The 21,274-nt window shown below is 39.0% G+C and overlaps 2 protein-coding genes and 1 long non-coding RNA gene across 4 annotated transcripts; 2 read left to right on the top strand and 1 right to left on the bottom strand.

Annotated features, from left to right (window-relative positions):
• ppp2r2ca (protein phosphatase 2, regulatory subunit B, gamma a) lies at positions 1–10,129 on the bottom strand. 2 transcript variants are annotated; one of them, XM_035906359.2, is made up of 10 exons: positions 9,878–10,129; positions 9,038–9,408; positions 8,548–8,645; positions 8,242–8,425; positions 5,318–5,430; positions 4,883–5,060; positions 3,596–3,760; positions 3,335–3,504; positions 2,836–2,927; positions 1–2,556 (listed from the first exon to the last, which is right to left on the bottom strand). In XM_035906359.2, the coding sequence occupies exons 2-10, from the start codon at positions 9,099–9,101 to the stop codon at positions 2,259–2,261; spliced, it is 1,362 nt and encodes a 453-aa protein (XP_035762252.1). In that variant the 5' UTR covers positions 9,102–9,408; positions 9,878–10,129; the 3' UTR covers positions 1–2,258. The 2 variants fall into 2 exon arrangements, with proteins under 2 accessions (XP_035762252.1, XP_035762253.1); XM_035906360.2 differs by having other exon boundaries at positions 9,038–9,282.
• Positions 6,083–10,999, top strand: LOC148102525 (uncharacterized). The gene is made up of 3 exons (XR_015719130.1): positions 6,083–6,332; positions 8,330–8,475; positions 8,567–10,999. It is a non-coding gene; the product is annotated as an uncharacterized LOC148102525 (long non-coding RNA).
• A 451-nt stretch (positions 11,000–11,450) lies between these two features.
• pde5aa (phosphodiesterase 5A, cGMP-specific, a) lies at positions 11,451–20,909 on the top strand. Its single transcript, XM_006787289.3, has 20 exons — positions 11,451–11,800; positions 12,073–12,739; positions 13,446–13,529; positions 13,675–13,755; positions 13,875–13,964; positions 14,070–14,222; positions 14,367–14,434; positions 14,535–14,683; positions 15,209–15,384; positions 15,502–15,552; positions 16,042–16,188; positions 16,961–17,089; positions 18,016–18,110; positions 18,278–18,365; positions 18,569–18,669; positions 18,772–18,849; positions 18,949–19,012; positions 19,115–19,189; positions 19,867–19,950; positions 20,130–20,909. Exons 1-20 carry the CDS (start codon positions 11,523–11,525, stop codon positions 20,298–20,300), a joined length of 2,829 nt encoding a protein of 942 aa, XP_006787352.3. The 5' UTR covers positions 11,451–11,522; the 3' UTR covers positions 20,301–20,909.
• The last annotated feature ends 365 nt before the right edge of the window (positions 20,910–21,274 follow it).

Here is a 21,274-nt window from a genome sequence, read left to right as displayed (position 1 = left end):
ATCTATTAAATGAGGACAGACATTAAAAAGAAAATCCAACACATTTATGTTAGATTTTATGTTATTTTATTAATGCACATTCCTTTCATTCACCTCATTTGAGTTATGTTTTCATACTGTTAGATTTGTCCTTTTTTTTAAAGCATGATAGATATACACGCTAGTAGCATTGAGTAATGGCGACATGCTGCTGTGCTCCCGAACACAAATCGTCTCACTGGTTGTATGTGTTGAGGGTTATGATGCGATTACAACCGACTTGTTCTAAACTACATTTCGCCACTGCAGGGATGAACCTCGGAGCTTACATAATGCTTCACAAGGCCCTTCACTATGTAAAACCGTTTTCTTGTGGGTTGTCGTCATCATGGATTTTGCTGTGTCGTACATGTTAAATCAATAAGTGAAAAACTGTATCTGCACATGATAACACTGGTAGTGAAGACAAAAATATATATGCCCATAAGAAAACCATCTTAGCTACAGGCAGATAACACAGATGTGTGTGAACAGCAACTTGGAAAACCAAACGGGCATGAGGGAGAGAGGAGGAAGCAGGTGTGACAGCAATTATTTCTTTACACTGTTGATTCTTCAGATTTTGAAAATGTGCGAAGGGACTTGATAATCTTTACCTTTGCACTGGTTATGTTACTCCACCCACTACAGTACACATTTAAACCACTTACAATAATCCCATCAGGGCCAAGGTCACTTGAAAATAAAGTACTTCACTGTAAACAAACAAGTCTCACGCGATCCAACACAGACATCACCTTACTGTACTGCTGTACATCCCAGGCTTTCAGAGTCGCACCCCAGAGTAGCATGTGGCGCTGTGAGGTATACGGTGTAATGACATTAAGATCTTGTGATAGTATGAATTCACATGACATTACTGCTGTGATGAGCTATTGCACTGATGATAACCTCTAACATCCAAGCACACTGGACACAAACTAGGTCAACTTTGATTTAAATTGGGAGTCTCAACGATAAACGATGTGCTTAGAATTCAAGTTTGTCCAAACTGCAAGTTTCCCCCATCAATACACACACTGCCTCCTTCAACTGCTATGTTTTCTCATGTAAGCATGTGGATTTGTTTCTTTCCTCTTTTTCTTTTTCTTTTTCTTTTCTTTTTTACATGAGATTACCATGATACAGCAATCAAAACACAATAAGGGCTTAATATACACAACCAAACAGTTAGTGTGTTTTTGTGCACAATTTTACCCCGTCCTCTCTACAGCCAGCGACAACTACCTATATACTGCTACGAGAAAATATCTGATAAAGTGTGATTCCACAAACCTTATTATAAATGAGATCTCACACCGATTTACAGTGTCCTTGACAAAATGCTTTTTTTTCTTAGCTCTCTGGAACTGAAAATTGGTACCGCCTTTAAAAAAAACACAGACTATTTACAGCAAACAGTAAAAAGAGTGTGTACATTTTTTTTGTTACCTGTAGAAGAAGAGCTCATGTATTAAAGCAGGAATGCTGCTGCACTGTGTTTTGTTAGTGTTATTATTGCAACGTGAACAGGGAAAAGATTACGGGACGGTTATTCGTGCGTTCCCCCAGAGCACTGCTCTGAAGGAGAGACTGAATTGCTGTTGTCAGATGACAAAGAAGAAAAAACTTTTAGGAGACTGTTGTGAACTATACAATAACACCATTCCTGATACCTCACTATAGTGAAAACAATTAGATTTGGATTAAATGCCTGGTAAAGTTTTCCAGCCATTCTATCGGTATATTCTGTAGCATTTAGAAATTACCTCTCAAATGCTAGCTAGCACATATCTTCCATTTTTATGTGAAAGGTAACCAGAACAATAATGGGAAGTGCAACACGGTGTGAGGAACGGCACTGAGTCACTGCAGATTGAGAGGTGTCCCTGCACCTCATTGACTGCCCCAACAGTGGGGCAGTTAGACAAACATCTTCAAAAAGTGGAAGTAGAGTGCAGCCAAAAATAAATCAATCAATCAAATGTCCCGATGGGTACTAGATCAGTTCAGTTCGGTGATTAGATTAAACACCTTTAAATAAAATGAACTGAATAAAGAGTCTTGCTATTTTATGATTATTCCAATTATGTACAGACTCTGCATCAAAGCATGTCATCAAACATGCCACTCTCCATGCCCTCGATAGAACATCCAAATATATTCCAGTCACTCTTTGCATTTCTGTGACACTTGGATAAAAAGCACTGTGTCTGCTTCTGTTCATATTTCCATTCTTGTCACTGTGCCTGTGTTTCTGGGTTGACACGATCCTGGAAGATGTACAGATTGTTGGTGGCTGCTATGGCAATTATATTTTCAGATGGGTGCCAAGCCATGTGCAGGATTTTCTTGGTGAAGTCCAAGCTATCGACGCCCACATCGCCCCTGCGACGTTTACCGCCAGTGTACACACGGCGGGTTCGCAGTACAGCCCGGGGCTTGCTGCTCTCTCGCCAGGCCTCCAGGGTTACGCCTCGGCCTGTCTCCCTGTCGAACATCCGGAAGAAGCTGTTGTACGCCCCTGTCATAATCACGCTGGACCATGGAGGAAAGGAAAGGAGAAAGAAAGTAAAGAGCGGGAAGAGACAAGCGGTGTTCATGGTAGAATGAGGGGGAGGAAAAAGCAAACTGAATACATGAGGATTGATTTGATGTCTGTAAAGCTTGTCTCTGGGATTGATTTAAACGTCGGATAAAGCAGGAGGCCGGGCATTTAAGAAATCACTGTAAGCAGTAACACACTGACACAGCAGTCTGTTTTTGCTTCCAAATCTACTTAAGCTGTACTTTGTCTGTCCCCCCACCGCCTCTTACCTGTCTGAGCTGTTCCAAACACACTCAAACTTGTCAAAGATGCAGTCGTTTTCGTAGAGGGAACACAGCTTACTCCTCAGGTATTCATGGACCTGGGGATGATGCAAAGAGTCAGCTTAAGTTTTGGGGAAGGTAGCATTATCCTGCTCAGGACGCTCACATTTTGGCATTTTAATCTTCTTTCTTGTACTTTGTTCTCATGTATAATACACCGGCAGTAAAAATGAGAAAAGGCTTCCAGATTTTCTTTGGGATCAAGTTGATGCTGCTGAATTATGCTGATCAACTGAATGAATTGTGTATAAATGTAAAAATATATGTATATATTTGAATTTGAAAAGCATAACAAACACCCAAAATTTTCACATTTGATTCAGACAGATTTTATGTCAGACAAATAATAAATAACTACTAGTTAGTTAATAACTAACTAGTAGTTTCACAACTAAAATGATCATATTTTAACAATTTCCAAATAGGTGCGGGTAAAATCCTCTACCTGAAAGGTCTCCACTGGGCCTTTATCCATATTGATATCCCACACCTTAGCGGTGAGGTAGTCTCTGGTCAGCAGGTAACGTCCGCTATGGCTGAACTTAACATCCGACACAGAGGAAATAATCTCTGAGAAGAAGGAGCGGTTCCCTGGATCCTCAGGCTCCTCAAAAACTAATCAGACAGAAATATAATTGCATTGCTTTCGTGAGAGCAAGATTCCTCATGCACAGCTTGCAGTAAACTCTTTAAAATGTTTCCTCACGTTTGGTATGTTTGTCGCAGAGAGCCGAGGCTCTCATGTCACAGAGGCGCAGCGTTCCCTTGCTGCTGCTGTACACGAACAAGTGGCAGTGGTGAGGGTGGAACTCTGCCGCCGTTATCACCTCCGTCAGATCCTCCATGTTTGCTGGTTTGATGTCTACAATATCTGAGAAGCAGAGCCATCAAGGAACAAACAGTGCAGACATTAAGCACCACATAAATCTGGCGAGCTGGGTTTGTACCACAGCCACACCAATTCCATGACTATGTTTACATTTTGTCACACTGAGGCAGCAGACATGCAAACAAATCACTTATATTCATTCATGCAGTCTTTTTATTTTCAGATGATCTACACGTTCACAACCTAAATTCATAAAGACATCCCGGAAAAAAACCCAAAACTGCACCCCATCCTATCCCCAATATGCATGCACACGCTGTTCCTCTCTGTTCTATTTGTGGTAGTCCTGTGTGGCTCAGAAGAAAGTGTACTGCTGTGTGAATTATTTAAACTCATCTGCCATAGATGCCTCTATGATTTTCTAGGTCAGCTTCCATTTGAATGGGGAAATCACAACATGCAGCCAGTCCCACATGCTACCACCTGCACTGACTACACAGCATTATAATGGAAACACAAATCCAATCAGAGTCACGTTGTTTACATTAAGTATAAATCAGAAGATGAATTTGGATGATTGGTTATGATTACTGTACATGACCTGGAATTGGCTCCATGATATTTTAGGCATAAATTTAGATAACAGTGGATGAAATACAAACACAGATTAGAAGCATATGGGATGCGTTCCCAACACTGCTCAATTTCTTTTTTTTTAGTAAGCAAACTACATACATAATGATCAATACTGATAACTAAAATCATGCACACTAAGATACTAGCATGAATTATTTTACGGTGTACCTTAACACAATTAAAATGGGATTTTATCCTTTACGGACACTTCACCATAAAATCAAATACAAAAAAAGCTTACTGACGCATACTGCACTTTTTCTTTTTTTTCCCTTTTGGTGTAGACAGGAATCTTTACCTGTTTAGGTATATTGTTCTCATTGCTGTTTTACAACTACCATGAGGATACAGTTATACTTTAACAATGAACAGTGATCTAATTCATACTGCTGAATTCTCTGTAAAATTCAAGGAGTTTCCACCACACAAAAGTCTGAGAGGAGCTATAGAATTATTTAAAGCAAATGGTCATGGTTGGTTAAACTGAAAATAGTGTGTTATAATACAAAAAAAAGACAGTAAGGATACTGAAACTGCGGTCTGTGATGCCCAGGTGCCACATGTTGATGCGGAGGTCATCAGCAGACAGGTAGGTTTCCCCATCGCTGTTGACTGAGATGGAGTTGACATGGTAGGTATGTCCATTAGCGAATACTCTTCTGGGACGGACCTCCACCATTAGATCTGTAGGTTTCAGCACTGGCACCTTAGATGGTGAGAGATAAAAGATTTAGGGCTGAGGGGAGGAGGTGATAAGAACAGGAGGAGTAAAATCATAGGACAAAAAGAAAGACAACAACGAGAAAGGACATAATTGGAGGACAGTAGAGCCATGGATCATTTAAGGACAGGAGCAAAAAGACAGACACTTGTTTTGATGATTAAATGTTAGCCTGATAAATACTTGTATCAGGCATACCCAACAAAATGAAAGTGTGCAGTTGTATGTGTGTGTCCGAGTACCTGTAGAGAGGTGATGGTAGAGATGTCCTTGAGCCGTCCCTCCTCATCTTTCAGGTTGTATCCTTCTGGTCTCTTGTCTCTCTCGCTTACCTTCCACAGTTTAATAGTCTTATCTGTGACAGGCATCGGGATTTGCGTGCCAGAAAATGATGATTACATTCGTCTGTGAAGGTTCTCAGTCATCCAGGTCATCGTAGTCAAAGGAGCTTGCAAAGAAAAGCGTCTGGACTTCTTTAAGTTGCTAGAACTTAAAGAAGTCCAGACGCTTTTCTTTGCAAGCTCCTTTGACGATGATTACATTCATTGAAAATTGCAAAGCACAACTTAAGAAAAATCACATTTGCAGCTAATTTAAAACATAATACTTAATTCATGCACCAAATTTAGATTTTTTTTTTCTGTGACATTATTGCACCCGAAAGTGAGACTCCAAAGACTATCTTGATGTTATTTAATTCTACGTAGGTAATAAAAGATGTCGCAAGTCTGCCATCATTTTGGAAATTGGAGGTGGTTTGAAACCAAAAGTGTGTAAGCCATACCTGTGCCATATCAAGCAAAGACAACTGCTATTTATAACAAATCTCTCTCTCTCTCTCTCTCTCTCTCTCTCTCTCTCTCTATATATATATATATCTATATATATATATATATATATATATATATATATATATATATATATATATATTAGGGGTGCAACGATACTCGTATCGATATTGAACCGTTCGATACAGTGCTTTCGGTACGGTACGCATATGTATCGAATAATACAACATTTTTAATTTATTTTATCAACTTTCCTTCTGACGGTGCTGTCTGTGTTGAGCGCTCAGTGGATCTGCGCTCGACAGTGCAGCCTAGGCGGAGTAGTCGAACACAGATTCACTGAGCGCAGGGCAAGCTAGCGAGACAGAAGTTAAGCTTGTTGCAACATGGCAAATTGAACCTCCCCCACCCTCATTCAGATCTGGCGTCTGGAACTATTTTGGTCTTCATGTGATGTATGACCCTGAAGGTAAGCGTGTCATGGACTAAAGTAAAACAGTATGTCAGATGTGCCACGCAATGCTCAATTACATGAGTGGGAACTAGTGTGTTAGCGCAGTTAGCTCGTTAACGTGTTGACACTGTCCAGCCCCACACACGGGGCAATCCGCGGTAGCTCGTTAACGGAGATTTGCCGTGTTGTGGCCTTAACCTCATTTCAGATTAAGGCTGACAGCACTAGTGGGAACACAACGAATATGACTGCACATTTACCCGATAGCATCCTAGTGCAAAGACAAGTGGAAGCAGACAAAAACAACAAGCACGCATACAAACTTTACCCGAGTCATTTAGACAGCCGTTAGCACATGATTCTCCTTATGGGGACCTGATATGTTTAATATGCTGCTGAGAATATAGCCCAGAAGAAGCGTATAGTATAGCTTTTATTTTGGAAAGAGCCATTTCTCTGTAATAAACTCTCTTTTCCAAAGATGAGTGATTCCTCAATCAGATACAGGGCTCGCAAAATCGCTAGCCCGACGTCCCGGGGCTAGCGATTTTTCCAGTCGGGCTGCCCTGCTCTGCTCGTCGGCCTATCGTAGGAAGGAAAAATGTATGTCAATGCTTTTGCATTCTTTCGGAAATGTAGCTGGGTAATTATGTCATTGGCATCGGTGAGCCACTGTCAATATGTGACATATTGAAATCGCGTTTGAATTTGCGCTTGTTTTTTGCTTTCACTTTGCAATTGCGTGAACTGTGTATAGAGAGCGACAGCACTGATTGGTGAGTGATGATAATTTGCGCACCAATTCCTCTGACATCGTCTTATCAATCGTTAGCTTACTATGCAAACATGACAAGTGAAATCTCCCGCAGCAAGCTTAAACATGTCAGAGGTTGATCGCGCAGAGAATCGCTGAGCGTTATGTGAGTGCGTGTGTAAAAGCAGCAGGATATATATTTTAGTTCTGCTGAGCCAAATAAGACAGGTCAGGGTGAAGAAGTGACAGCCAAAGAAAAGCTTACCACAAAACGGAAAAGTTATGACAAATCAGACTATAAGGCAAAAAGAACGTGCAGCTTTATGGTTTCATGGACAAAAGAATTTCTGTGGCTGCAATATGACGAGCTAAATAACCAGGGCTACACATTAGTGGTCCGCAGGTGCGCATTCGCTGTCAAAATAAAAAACGCGCACAAGATAAGAAGTTGCAACGCATGTTTGCATACGTAAGATTTTCAGGAGGAGGACATTTGTTTAGAACTCTTAAAGATGTCGAAGAAGCTCCTTTAAGCAATTACTGTGATGTTCCTCCACCTCCAAAGAAATGTCAGAAGGAGTCCGAACCACAAAAGAAGCGCGTATTCTCGGAAAAGTGGTTGCAGGAGGTGAGCTGGCTTCAAACAAATGATGAACGCACAGAGAGGTGGTGCAGAATGTGCCGTGAAAATTTAATAAATGACAAATTAATAAAAAGGCATGAACATTTTGTGTATCGAAAAAATATCGAACCGTGACACCAAAGTATCGAACCGAACCGAACCGTGAATTTTGTGTATTGTTGCACCCCTAATAAATATATATATATATATATATATATATATATATATATATATATATACTTATATATACATATATATATACATATACATATATATATATATATATATATATATATATATATACTTATATATACATATATATATACATATATATATATATATATATATATATATATATATATATATATATATATATATATATATATATACACACATATACATATATATAGATATAGATAGATAGATATAGATATATAGATATATAGATATAAAACCTATATGCATGTATACTTCCTGTACTTCATTTTACCACAACCAACAATCAATATGATGTTCTGATAGAGACTGAGAAGTCACTGATTTCTCACCATTGGTGGAGAGGAGGAAATGTGCTGCGTTCTGCTGTGGCAGCCATCTGATCTTATTAATTTTTTCTTCTATCTCCACACTCTTCAGGTAGTCAAAGTCAGGCTCGTGGCTCTGAAACGTGCTGTAGACATTGTACTCCCCAGAGTCCCCTGTCTCGCCCACCTCCTCTGATTCACCTTTCGGCTGCCCAGGGCAGACAGTGAGGAAAACACGGCTTTCAGCATGCATTTACAGTATGTGTACGAAGATATTTTTTTTTAAAAAGCATGTGTACAGAAAGTGGTGGTTTTGCATTGTAAACTAACCTCAGTCTCTCTCTGAAAGATGACCACCCGGCCACCTTTGTCCCCCGTGGCCAGAAGGTCCCCTGTCTGGTTAAACTCCACTGTAGAGATGACATCAGCTGTAAGGAAGATAGGAACATTGGAGGCAATTAAACAAAAGTATAGAAAGAAGAAAAGAAAACCGCAGCAATGATAGAGTAGCGAGAACATTAGGCAGGCATGGCAAAAAAAGCACAGATGATTAAGTGACCATAACAATGTAGAAAAGGCTGGCAATGAAAGAAAAAATAAAATCACATATTATTTCAGTTACTCTAAACCATAAATCAACCATTTATGTCTATGATGCCTAAGGAAAATTTAAATTATGAAAGTGTCTGTTGCTGAGTCAGGCAGTGTCATCATACATTCCTTCTACTGTGCAATGCAGGAAGCTGAAATTAATCTGTTCAATTATACCAGTATGTTATCTGACACCACAGAGATGGCAGCGACACATCGTCTGCTCTACCTTCAGTGACGTAGTCTCGCAGGAAGGTGTGGTTGATTTTGGGGCTCTCAGCGTCCTCGCCCATCTGAAGCTGAGGGAGGGTGACCCGCCAGTGCGCCCGTCCTGAGGGGAAGGGTCCAATCCGTAATGTCTCTCCCCACCCAGTCTCCGCCCATGCTGGTAGGGCCTAACGGAGCGGCCTGGAAAAAGGCATCCTGGGAAACCAGCCGGCAGGAAGAAGAAAAGGCACGTCGAAGAGATTGAGACTGGAATGCAAGGGGTGGGGGAAGGAGGAAGAGGATTTTAAGAAAGAGGAATGGGAGTGAGAGGAAATTAAGATGCAGGAGGACAGAAGAGAGAAAGGTGGATGGAGAGGCTGGTGATGAAGACAGCTTTGGAAAGGAAAGACGAAGGCTGTCATTAGGTAGGCTGACAATATGTGCGCACAGCATGGCAAATGATGTGACCTTAGTTAGACATTCAATGCATTCATTAGCAAAGACACGTGTGTAGACGAACAAGGCCTAGTGGGTGCTGAATCAAATCACAGTGCTGTAGAATGAAGGAAAAGCAACAAACAACTAGAGCAGAGAAAAGCAAAAGATGAATCCTTGTGTTTAAGCTCAGAAATAAGTACATAATGAACATAGCATGAGAATGAAAATATCAGCTGCTACATTCAGCCCTACCACTGGTAATAATGTTCCCAGGGTGTGGTAGTCCTCTTTGACTACTTGCCAGATTCCTGCTCTCACATGCACGCACACTTCTCAAAAAGATAGTCCTTGACAGCGATCAGAGGAGAATGCGATGTCTTGCCTGTGCTGCAATAAGGAGGGAGACAGGCCTCAGCACACCTACCAGTCCGCCTGCTGCTGTCGCTGCTGCTGCTATTCCTGCTGCTGTTGTGTTAATGGACCTCTGCTGCAGTGTACTCAAACAGGCCTGCGTGTCTTTCCAAGTGGGAGGAGAAGGGACAGAGAAGAGAGAGCAGGGGTAGTAGTGAGAGGAGGAGAGGCAAAGGAGGAGAAAAAAGAGAAAGAGAGAGGGATAACGAGGAGGATGGAGGTCCGTTGCCTGCTGATGCTGTGGATCTGTGCAGCATCCAATGTGTCATGGCAGCCTCCTACTGGAGCAGCCAATCACAGTATAGCTGTCACTGGAGGATCCACCCACTGCAGGTGATGAGAAGTACCCAAGACCAGCAGAGGGAGTCCTTAAATACTGAGTGGCACATACCAGCATGCAGTTTTCTGTCCAAAGTAAAAATAATATTGAAGACTGCATAGCAATTTAAACAGATGAAAGAAAAATTCTTTACAAGAAACTTTTAAAAAAAAACCCTCACACACCAATTGATGGTATGTCGCTACAATTTCAGTTATTTGTCTCCAGAAAATAAAACATGATAAGAGAAGGATAAACAAGATATCAGTCAAAGAATGTTTGAAAAGCCCTTTCGTATTACAGCACTATGTGATATTCCCTAAAAACTAAATAAACATTGTTCTGGTCACCTTGCTTTTATGATCTTCAGCTTTTTTTTTTTTTCAAGGAGTACAATTTATGTTATGTTGTACTTATGTTGCATGTATAAATGTGTTTAACAGAATCTGGCTAAATGAAATGTACTTGACTGGTATACAGTTGGTATTCAGTTTACACCAAGCCTATTTTGCTCCATCATTAATTATTTAAGTAAAAGAAACATTTGATTTTATATATTTCAGTTACATTTTACTCAAATTTATTTCTTGTTTAAGAGGACAAAGTACTATTTTGTAACATATTAGCACAGTGTGAAATACTCTACTAATGTCCAGTTAATGTTATATATCTGTAATGATATCTGACTGTGTTTGTGTTGTTTTTGGTTGTTTATTTTAATACTAAAGGTCTAAATTGCGAAGCTCAAATATTTACTGATCATGTGATCACCTATCATGCTCTTTTTAATATAAAGCTTAAAGGTTAATTTATACTTTATCCACATCACGTAAGTGAATAACACATAATATGCTGTGTACTTATGATGATTAAACCATATTTTGTCCTTTTTACTTGGTTTTATTGCTCGTTCTGTATTTCAAGCCAAATAATTAGGATTAACCTATTATTTACTATTTAAATGAGGACATGTTGGTGCTTTTTTGTTATTGTACAAATAAATATCACAATAGGTTGGTTTTCCTAGTTCTAAGATATTTACTTTTTTGGACACTTGGACACGGGTGTTAAATTTAAATGATGAGTTCACAACATGTACGAGCCGGGGGTTAGAGCAAATCCATTTAATTAAGTTCCTTTAGTGGATATCGGCTAAATAAAGGTCAAGGGATTACCTTGACGCAATCGTTTTCACGGGCTCTTTATGCTCTGCTCTCAGGCAAGTCGTTAGTCTGTCTTACTTTCTGCCTCCTCGCGTTCGAGGTGTTTCTCTTAGATAGCTCACTGGGCGTAAAAACTGAGTTTACCCGATCTTTTCTCGATTTACCTGAGCGAAGGGATGCCCTGCCTTCACTCTGAAGCGCTAGAGTCCATGGAGCCTGGCAGCGTGACTCCTGGGGCATCTTCGGACGCTGGCGCGGAGTCGATCCGCAGGGAAATCGTGAGCGATTCGCCGATGGTGCAAGACACGGGTTGGTTCTTCTCCCCACTGTGGAGTCCAAGGTCCAGGTTGCGTAGCAGGAAGTTTGGAGATGGTGCGACAAGCTACCAAGAGGAAGCATGGTTGGATGACCACTCCGACTTCACAAGGGCTTACTTTTTACGCAGAACCTCGCCGTAAGAGTTTACATTTTATACCTCTACAGTTTTAGCTGAAACTCAAAATACTCAAATCCCTCAAAATTATAACGTGCGATTAAAACGTTTTTAACAAACTTTTGTTGAATAAAACGCTTGTAAAGGTGAACACTTTAATAGTAATGAAAATATAAGCTGGATTGGATAAAATTATGTTTCCACATATACGTTTAATACTTATTATACTAATTTTAAGTACTTTATTTTAGTTTTGCTTTTAAATAAATCATGTAATCTGTGTATGATTTCAGGGTCAGTTGTCCACAGACAGAGATGTCCCCACTTCTGTCAAGGTTTCAAAGGAGGAGCTCTGATCATTCCGAGGCGCTCATGAAGGCACCTTATCGGAGAAATTCTTCCCCATTGAGAAGCTCAGACCTGAACGTTTTAACTTTGACAGACAGACGCCTCGCTTCAAATCTCAGTGTCCCTGAATGGATGGACCACTTTGGTCCAGATGTTAAAGAAAGCCATTCACCATGCTCTCTCTGCTTACCTCGTTGTTCCCGTTTTCAGTTTTGTCCCTGTCAACCACGAGCTCCCGTTTGCCCCTGCTCATCTAGCTTATCCCACCATCCACAGTTTTTTCCACCCACATCATGTGGCCATGGTGACGGCTGCCCTTGGATGATGGGGCTCCTAGGAGAAGGCCTAAGCTGTATGGGTTCTTTAGCAGAGCTCTGCCAGGGGGCTGTGATCCATGTTGGGGAGCTACTGGGAGCAGAGGGTGGTTCGCTCTCTCTTGTACGGAAACACTGTGGTGGAAGGAGTAGCTTGGAAGACGTGATAGCCCTAACATCACTGGGGCACTTGAATGAGGGAAACCCATACAGCCAAGCTCATCTAGAACTGGTAAAAGGGATCATGGGATGCGTAATGGCTACAGCTTCACCAATAAATCTAAGAGATGCATCTGAGGTAAATCTTGATGTCATGATTGTACATGTAGGCTTAACTCCCATGTTCCAGGGCACAGGCGAGGGATTTAAAATCAGAAATGAGGACTGCGTGTTTAATGAGTCACCCATTTCCTGAAAGCCGGTTTTGAGATGATGACATGGCTATTTGAAGAAGCCTGATAGGGAATCCCTGGTGACGCAGTTTCTTTTAATCCTTTTAGTGACTGCTTCCAGTGATAAACCTTGGATTACTGTCCTTTCCTTGCACATGCCCACACATACACCCCCACAAAAGTAGATTCATGCCAAAGCTGTCTAAAAGGCTTACAGGTGGTGGTCACAGGAGCTCTTCTTGCCCTCACAAGTAAGGTGATTAGGAATGTGTGCCTGGCAGAGTTGAACACCAGGTAAACCCAGTCAGCGTGGGTGTGCATGGGTTGTCCCTAATAACTTGGTAGATGCCAAGCATCCTGAGAAGTGTGGGTATTTTTGGTCAGATGTGGCTAAAGCTGATGAACAGCGCTGACCCAATAGCTTAACAACAAAGGTTTATGAAGAGAATAAAGTTAGTTTAGGTATTAAAGTCTGTTGCTAATCAGTTGCCACAAATATCTAACATACATAAGACTGTTGGATAGGATATGTTTAAAACATGTTGCTGTTAAGTAATTAATATTAAGTGATCCTCTTACATGCACTTATGTTTTCCTTATTTGTCCCAACAGGACCCCAGATTTAACTTAGCCAATGATCAAACATCAAAGATCAGGACGGTTCTGAGTGTTCCTATCAGCAACCACAGGGGAGAGGTATGTGTGCCGTTGCAAATACCTTTAACTAATGTAAATGCACACTCAGAGTCCTGTGGATTTTTCAGTGGCATATTGTCCATTGTCATAACAGAATTTTAAATATAGATTGCATGAAAATAAAACATTTTCTTTTTTTGAACAGGTTTTAGGTGTCCTGCTAATAATCAACAAAAGAAATAGTTGCGATGGATCACGTTCTGTTTTTACAAACGTTGATGAAAAGGTGAGGGATTGGACATTAGTATGGAGATTTTTTTTCTATTATACATTATTTATAATGTCAGATATTTGCCTTATCTTAATGCTTACCACCGATAAATACGCGTTTGATTTTGTTTTAAGGTGTTGTCAAATCACATGGATGTGTTGGGGACTGTCCTGGATAATGTCCAGCTGTATGAAGGTGCGAGACAAGAGGCTAAACGCAGTAAGGTAAAGCCAGAGAACAGTTTAAAATCATTTTATGCCTTGTAACATGTATATCTAAGTAATATCTTCATGCATATGTGTGTGTGTGTGTGTGTGTGTGTGGTCCAGGCTTTGATAGAGATGGCACAAGTACTATCAAAGGAGCACTATTCCCTTGAAGTTATGCTGAGTAAGATGGCTGCCACCATCATGCCCTTTACACACGCTCAATACTGCACCATCTTTATCCCCAGTGAGCAAACTTCAGACACTGAAGCAAAGGTACACTATCTTGACATCCTGCTCAATTTCCTTGTTTTCCATTACTTTGTCTGTTCAGAATATAGTACAATATTTTTAGCCATGCACAAGGTTTTCATTTTTTTTGTTTTGTTTTTGGTTTTCATTTTTGTCTTTTGATTACAGACTTTATTCTCAAGAGTTATACATTTGGAATGTGAGGAGCTCGGATCAACCTGCCAGATCTACAGAAGGTATTGTCCGGAGACTTTGCAAGTCCTTGCTGTTGATTTACTTTTAAAACAAATATGGGATATTTGGGGGGTTTTGTAATTTGAAAGTATAATTTTTCAGGGAGCATGACCTCAGGAATATAGATCCATCATATGCCTTTCGAACCCTGACTTCTATGGAAACACTTAATATGTCGAAGAGTTCTGATGAACTGAAAAGGAGTCTCATCTGCTGCCCAGTTAGAAATGAGAGATCTGAAAATGTTATCGGTAAGTTCCTTTCTTGAATGGCAGTAAACATTGTAAACAGGATAGCATTTGAAAATAAATCTTTCACACATCTGTTACAAGACAAGCACAAATGAAGCACAGTATACAAAGCTCTCTTATTAAAATATAAAATAAAATAGTATGAAATAATATAAAATAATAGGTTTCACAGATGATTTGCAGTAACCTTTCACAGCTAGAAATCCTTACTTACTGTTTAGACCTTTTCAGTCTTTATACTACTTACTGTGATCTGCTCTGAGAAGACCAGATCTGGAAGTTGTTCCATTACAAATTAGATCTTATAAAATTGTTTCAGTTTTTAATCCAGTTATCTTTTCTAGCCACTTGAATATTTAGATGCTGAGATTATTATTGTGATTTTTTTCCCAGTGATTCCAAAAACAAGCTGCCCATCTCAGCTATACCACAGAAAGCAACTAGACTATGCGTTAAAAACAAAAACCTAATTTGAAGAACTTTGTGCTCAAGCTACACAACCATCTGTCTTTTAATGTCATTTAGCTGTGTGCCAGCTGATGAACAAACAAAGCAGAGACTCAGATGAAATGGAAGCCTTTAACCGATATGACGAGCGCCTTCTGGAAGACCTGGCAGTGTATTGTGGCCTGGCTCTACAGTATACCCAGGCTGTCCAGATCACTGAGGAGCGGAGGGCCAGTATAGAGGTCACACAGGAGGTGAGAACACTATCTCACCCAATTAGTAAGTTAGAGAAGAGTCAGAAAAATAATTCATACATTAACAAATATTAAAGTTTTGTTTCTGTGTTTTCTTTGTTTATTGTAATTGTGTAGGTCCTTGCCTACCACATCACTGCAGCAGAGCAGGAAATCCAGGCATTGCAGGTGAGTCTTTCTTTGGAAGAAATCAGCCTTTCTCTTTTTATCCAGTTTATCCCTGTTACAGCGTGGCATCGTGCATGTAAATAGTGATTTAAAGTAAATAGCGCACACATTTGTTCCCTTTTCTTTCATATACCTTGTTCTTTCTGTTAAATGCCCTCCTTCTCCACTTTTCCTATGTTTTTTAATCACATTGGCAGTAGTCATGGAATCAACCCTTGCTTTGTTCCAAGAGGCCAGATTTAGAGGCTTTAATGCTATTGTAGAACTAATGCCCTAACAACTTAAAGCTCTTGATTAGCTGCTATCACTGAATGTGAGTGTAAAGGTTAAGGTAACCTCCTCACCCATGTTAAAGCTAGATGGGTTTTCTGTGTTTACACACTTAGGTAAACTGAGGAAAAGAGCTCAAGTTCTATTTTGTTTGTGTGTGTTTGTGCTTGAACGTCCTGAAGAGTACATTTCAATTTCTTTTATTGGTTGTGTTTTTAGGAGGCCACCATTCCTTCTGCTGAATTGCTGAATATTCTAGACTTCCATTTCTCTGGTTTCTGCGTGCCAGAAGACGCGACAACACAATCCACGATTCGCATGTTCCTGGATCTCAATTTGGTGCAGGATTTTAACATAGACTACAAGGTAGCTCAGGTTCTATTAATATCAGTAGCATTATTTTCTTTATCATATAAATGAGGAAACAGGGCAGTTAAGTTGTTTAAGTTAATTTTTGTTTGTTTGTGTTAGAACGAAATGACATTAATAGGCTTGTTTCATAAGTATTCATAAAGTCAAAAATCCTTTTTCATACACATCATGCTTCTTTTACATCTTTTTTTCAACCAGGATACAGGATAGTGCTTGTATCAGTGTTAGTGTGAAGCCAGTTTGGCCTTTGTGCCTTTTGAACAAGCACAAAATTCAAAGTTTAATAACTAAGCATTTCACAGTGTTCCATTTTAAAAGTTGGGGTAAAGAGATTTTGGTAAGAAGAAAAGCTTCTCTGTCAAAATCTTCAAGCTGCATCTGCAATCTGTGAATTTCTTGGTAAAATCCTGTTGTGTAGCTACTGATGTTAAGGACTGTGAAACCCTGTGGTTCTGTGGTGGTTCAAGCTTGTTTCACTGGCATTGGTCTTTTTTTTCATTTCATTAACTCCACCTTATCTAAGGCATCAAAACAGGAATCACGTTAGTGGGAAAAGGACCTGTGAGAGAGGAGAATATGAGTTCATAATGGATATTTTAGTGTTATCTTATTAGCTCTTACATTTGACAATATGTAGTTCAATATGTCTCTTTGAGTTACAGGAATTTCACTATTGACAAACTAGAAAAGCACAATAGAATCCCCTAATACCTTAACTATTCTCAATTTCTATTATTTATCAATTTTACATATCTCATCCTTCCAGAGTCTTTGCCAGTGGGTTTTGACTGTGAAACGTGGCTACAGGAACAACGTGCCCTACCACAACTGGCACCATGCAGTGAGCACTGCTCAAAGCATGTTTGCAATGCTCATGGCAACAGACCAACTCCAGGTTAGTGTTACTTTGTGGTAAAAGCAGAGTGGGTCTGTAGTTGCTATTATTATAATTTTGTTTACAATCCATTCTATGTGTCCATGTGACAGTCACACTGTGACATTTGCATAATGCCGCCGGAGTTTCGTCTGTCCTCAGAAGTTTTGGGAGGAGTCAGTTGAGGACTGCCAGGGTTGTCCTTCCATACTCAGCACTCTTAACTGTTTGGAAGAGGATTAATTTTAGTTCTTGCCAAAACCTCTTAACTGCTGTCTGTAACAATCAGACACATGCCTACGCCTCAACTCAAGTGACTTCTGCCATTCACTCACCAGTGTTTTAAGCTTTTTGGATTCCACGAATATGGCCACCCTCGGGGTCTCTGTACCAGGACCAGGCTGTATCTGTTATGCATATTTGTATCTGTTATAGTTTGGAGCTTAATTATGTGTGATATTCAATGAAGACACTGACTGGTATTAGTAACACTAAAATGGAAGTATCATTTGTTGTACTTCATTTCTTTTACATCAAACATTGAATAGTAGAATTACAGTTACACATTTTTTATTCAGTATTTGTTTAGATAGAAAATGACATTACTATCTAACATTTTACTGTCTTATCACTTAATTCTTTTAGATTAGAGATTATTTAAATACAATTAAAATACAAAAAAAACATGATTTAGAGATTTAATTGGGGTTGGTCCTTTATCATCTTATCTGTTAGAAACTTTTATTATCGACTTTTGACAGCACATGAGCCACCTATTGATACAAACTTTCTTTTATTTTGTGTAGCACATGAAATGTGCAATATATACATGTGCAGATGATTATTTTCTCAATAATTATTTTTTTCCTATAAAGCGTTCAATTATAAAATGCAGAAAAATAATTTTCTTCATTATTACAACCTGTTTCTTTCTGTTCATATGTTAGACCATTTTTTCTCGTCTGGAGATCTTAGCGTTGATGATAGCCACTCTGAATCATGATGTCGATCACAGAGGAGTTAATAATTCCTTCATAGAAAGGTAAATGTTACTTCTTCATCTCTCACATTTACTCCATTACTTATTTTTACTCTAAATTATCTAGACCATAATTATGTGTATTTATTTTGATTTGTACTATCTATAACGCTTATTAGTCACTGCCTACTTATATTCAGTCCTTATTCTTTCTTTCTTTTTTCTCTCAGGACTCATCAGCCTTTAGCTCAGTTATATGGACACTCCTCTCTTGAGAACCACCACTACAACCTGTGTGTCTTCATCCTAAACAACACTGTAAGATGCAAGAAATCTTTTTTTTTTAACTTATAAGTTATGTTTGCATGCACACAACAGGACGTTCAAATGAAGCTCATATACTATATCAATTATTCTGCAATCATTCCACTTGTGAAATAATTAGATTATTTTGATCTCTGTGTGTGAACTTGTAGTCTTCAATTTACTTTACTTTCTTTTTCTCTCTCATCATCTTCCAGGGGAGTCAGATTCTTAGCGGTCTGTCTGCTGAAGATCACAAAGCTCTATTACACTTAATCAAAAGGGCAATCCTTGCCACAGACCTGACCGTCTACATGGAGTATGTCTGAAACATTAAAAATGTCATAGAAGACGTAGATTACACAAGTCAGTCTTATTTTAACCTATGTTTCTTCTGGCTGTTTTTAATTTTTTTTTTCAGAAGAAGAAAGGAGTTCTTTTCTCTTGCTAACAAAAGCGGAGTGAGCTGGAAAAGTGAGAAACAAAGAGACTTGCTCAGGTGAGAATCCCATAAATTAGAATCAGAGGCATATTATATTGTTGTGCTCGGTAAACCAAGAGAATGCGCTGTGTTGTAAGCTATTACTTTACCCCACAGGTCAATGCTGATGACAGCCAGTGACCTCTCTGCTATCACAAAGCCTTGGCCTGAACAAAAAAGAGTAGGTCTCACAAAGTAGCTCTGAATGAAAAATAAAACACTTCATGCTTCATCTCTCAATCCTTTTTCACTGCAACCTTAACCTCACTCTTCCGCCTAACAGATTGCCAGTCTGGTTGCCATGGAGTTCTTTGCACAGGGGGACAAAGAGAGGGAAGAGTTCAAAATCAAACCCATTGTAAGTGGAGCTTGCAGGATTTGTAGTGTGCCAAGGATTCTGAAAATGTTGAGTGGAACTCACATCCGGATAAAAAAGTGTGCGCACATAAAAAGGAATTTAAATCAATATTATTTTTTCATGATTTGAATCTAACAAGAATCCAATCATTTGTGAATATCTTGTTTTAGTCTCATGATAAATGTTTTTAAGTTTAAAAGCCCTTCAGGCATGTTGTTGTCCTATTTCTTGTTGCGCTACAATTGCATCTACCTCGTCGTATAACAGTATCACGGTGCCAAAGACTGTTCTTTGAAAAAATACATAACCACAAACACTGGTATGTCTTGGAATATCTTCATATTTTGTCACTGTGGTTTAAAAAAAATCTTATTTTATTTACACAGATTCAAAAGGGGGTTTTCATAAAATGTTACTGTTACTCTGTCTACACTATAACAAAAATAACAATATCTTTGAATTCATTAAGCTTTATAAAGCATGTTGTGTATTTCTGATACATTTTTCCCCATTCAGAGTGAAGTAAATTTAATGTAGCTTGCAGTGTTTGGGGTTGAACTAATCTTCATATATAAATGTTCATATTCAAGTACTGCATACTTTTACAATTCTATCTGATCTTCTGTAAGTGCTTTAAGTGCTATTTTAACAGCCACTTTATGCTTACTTTTCACTAGGACATAATGAACAGAGAAAACAGCACTCGACTGCCGTATATGCAAGTTGAATACATTGATGAGGTCTGCTATCCACTCTACAAGGTGTGTTATTACTATTGGTATTGTGTAAGCAATGTGTAGATAACTGTATATTCTACTTGCATGCATGTATCCTTATATTTCATTACAGAATTCACCTTGTTGCCATCTTGTTCCCTTAAGATCAGTTGTAATTTCCACTGTTCTATCAACAATCCCATCTCTGTCTTTGCCTTCCTCAGACTGTATCGAGACTGTTTGACTCCTGCTCTCCTTTGCTAAATGGGTGTAAGAAGAACAGAGAAAACTGGCTGCAACTTGCTGATGAACAAGAAAAAGAAAACAATGAAAACATTAGTACAGATCCATCACTGCATGAAGACTTTAAGGGAGAGACACAGACAGACCAATGAACAGCAGACTGGAGAGAAGATAACACGTGGCTTCAGAGGCTAAAAGGAGGCTTGCTCATATGTTCTATCTTCATTCTTCTAAGTGAAGACTGATCTATTGCTCACACATCAGAACTTTGATGAGCAAACTGGTTAATATGTTATGCAGTGGCCCTCACGGTTATGATTATTCCTGCACTTGTAATGCAAATAACTTATTGTGCCACGTATATAATAGCAAATGAAATGCATTTATTGTATGTAAAGATGTACTAAATAGCTTCTCAAAGTACTTTACATTAAAAGCTACATTCACATTTATGTTCTCTCTATATGGAGTGTTAAGTTAGGGGATGGACTGCTCTGCCTTCGCATTGATCCTACATTAATCTGTTTATTTAGCAGTGAAGGTGTGAAAGTCTGAGAAATAACTTTGATTATTTGCACACCATATCTGTATTTGTATTTTTATCTGTGCTACACAGAGTTTCGTAAGACCTGTATCCGGATTTTCAAATGCATAAGTATTTTTAAATGTACTGCTTCCTTTCCACATACCATCAAATTAGTACAGTGATCTATAGCATAATCAACTTTGTGAACTTGTATTCAACTATTTATTTTATTAGATTACTGACATCTACATTTTTTTTTTTGATCTGATTTGACTTTCTTTCCATAATGGCTCTTTGGAGCACTTTGACCCTGTGCTAATTCTATTAATTGTTCCCCTTTATTGGCTCTGACTTACAAGGTTATCTTGAAATTTAGCAGAACTGATAACAACTAATGTTATTTCCACCATCTGAAACTGAGCAATAAAGATATTGTTCACCACACATATACAGCATGCATTTTAAATAATTATCCAGCCTAAAATGTTCAAAGTATTGTTACAAACCTTCTATATAATTTCCATAACCTTGTTAATAGTAAGTAGTTATTTAGCTGAACTGTAGAGGCAAAAGGGGCAGATGAGTGTATAGTAAGCCAAT

The sequence above is a fragment of the Neolamprologus brichardi genome, chromosome 6, assembly GCF_056152115.1.
Source record: "Neolamprologus brichardi isolate AB-2024 chromosome 6, ASM5615211v1, whole genome shotgun sequence".
NCBI classification, from domain to species: Eukaryota; Metazoa; Chordata; class Actinopteri; order Cichliformes; family Cichlidae; genus Neolamprologus; species Neolamprologus brichardi.
The sequence above is the reverse complement of the archived record's forward strand: the minus strand, read 5'-3'. Positions and strand labels throughout refer to the sequence as shown.

Excerpts from the sequence above, each read along its gene's own strand:
- ppp2r2ca (XM_035906359.2), bottom strand. The coding sequence starts at position 9,101 with ATGGGCGAGGACGCTGAGAGCCCCAAAATCAACCACACCTTCCTGCGA. Across the intron at positions 3,505-3,595 it reads CTGCGACAAACATACCAAAC|TTTTTGAGGAGCCTGAGGAT; the intron begins GTGAGGAAACAT and ends CTGTCTGATTAG. Across the intron at positions 2,557-2,835 it reads GTTTGGAACAGCTCAGACAG|CGTGATTATGACAGGGGCGT; the intron begins GTAAGAGGCGGT and ends TCCATGGTCCAG.
- pde5aa (XM_006787289.3), top strand. The coding sequence starts at position 11,523 with ATGCCCTGCCTTCACTCTGAAGCGCTAGAGTCCATGGAGCCTGGCAGC. Across the intron at positions 14,223-14,366 it reads CTTCAGACACTGAAGCAAAG|ACTTTATTCTCAAGAGTTAT; the intron begins GTACACTATCTT and ends TTTTGATTACAG. Across the intron at positions 14,435-14,534 it reads ACCTGCCAGATCTACAGAAG|GGAGCATGACCTCAGGAATA; the intron begins GTATTGTCCGGA and ends ATAATTTTTCAG.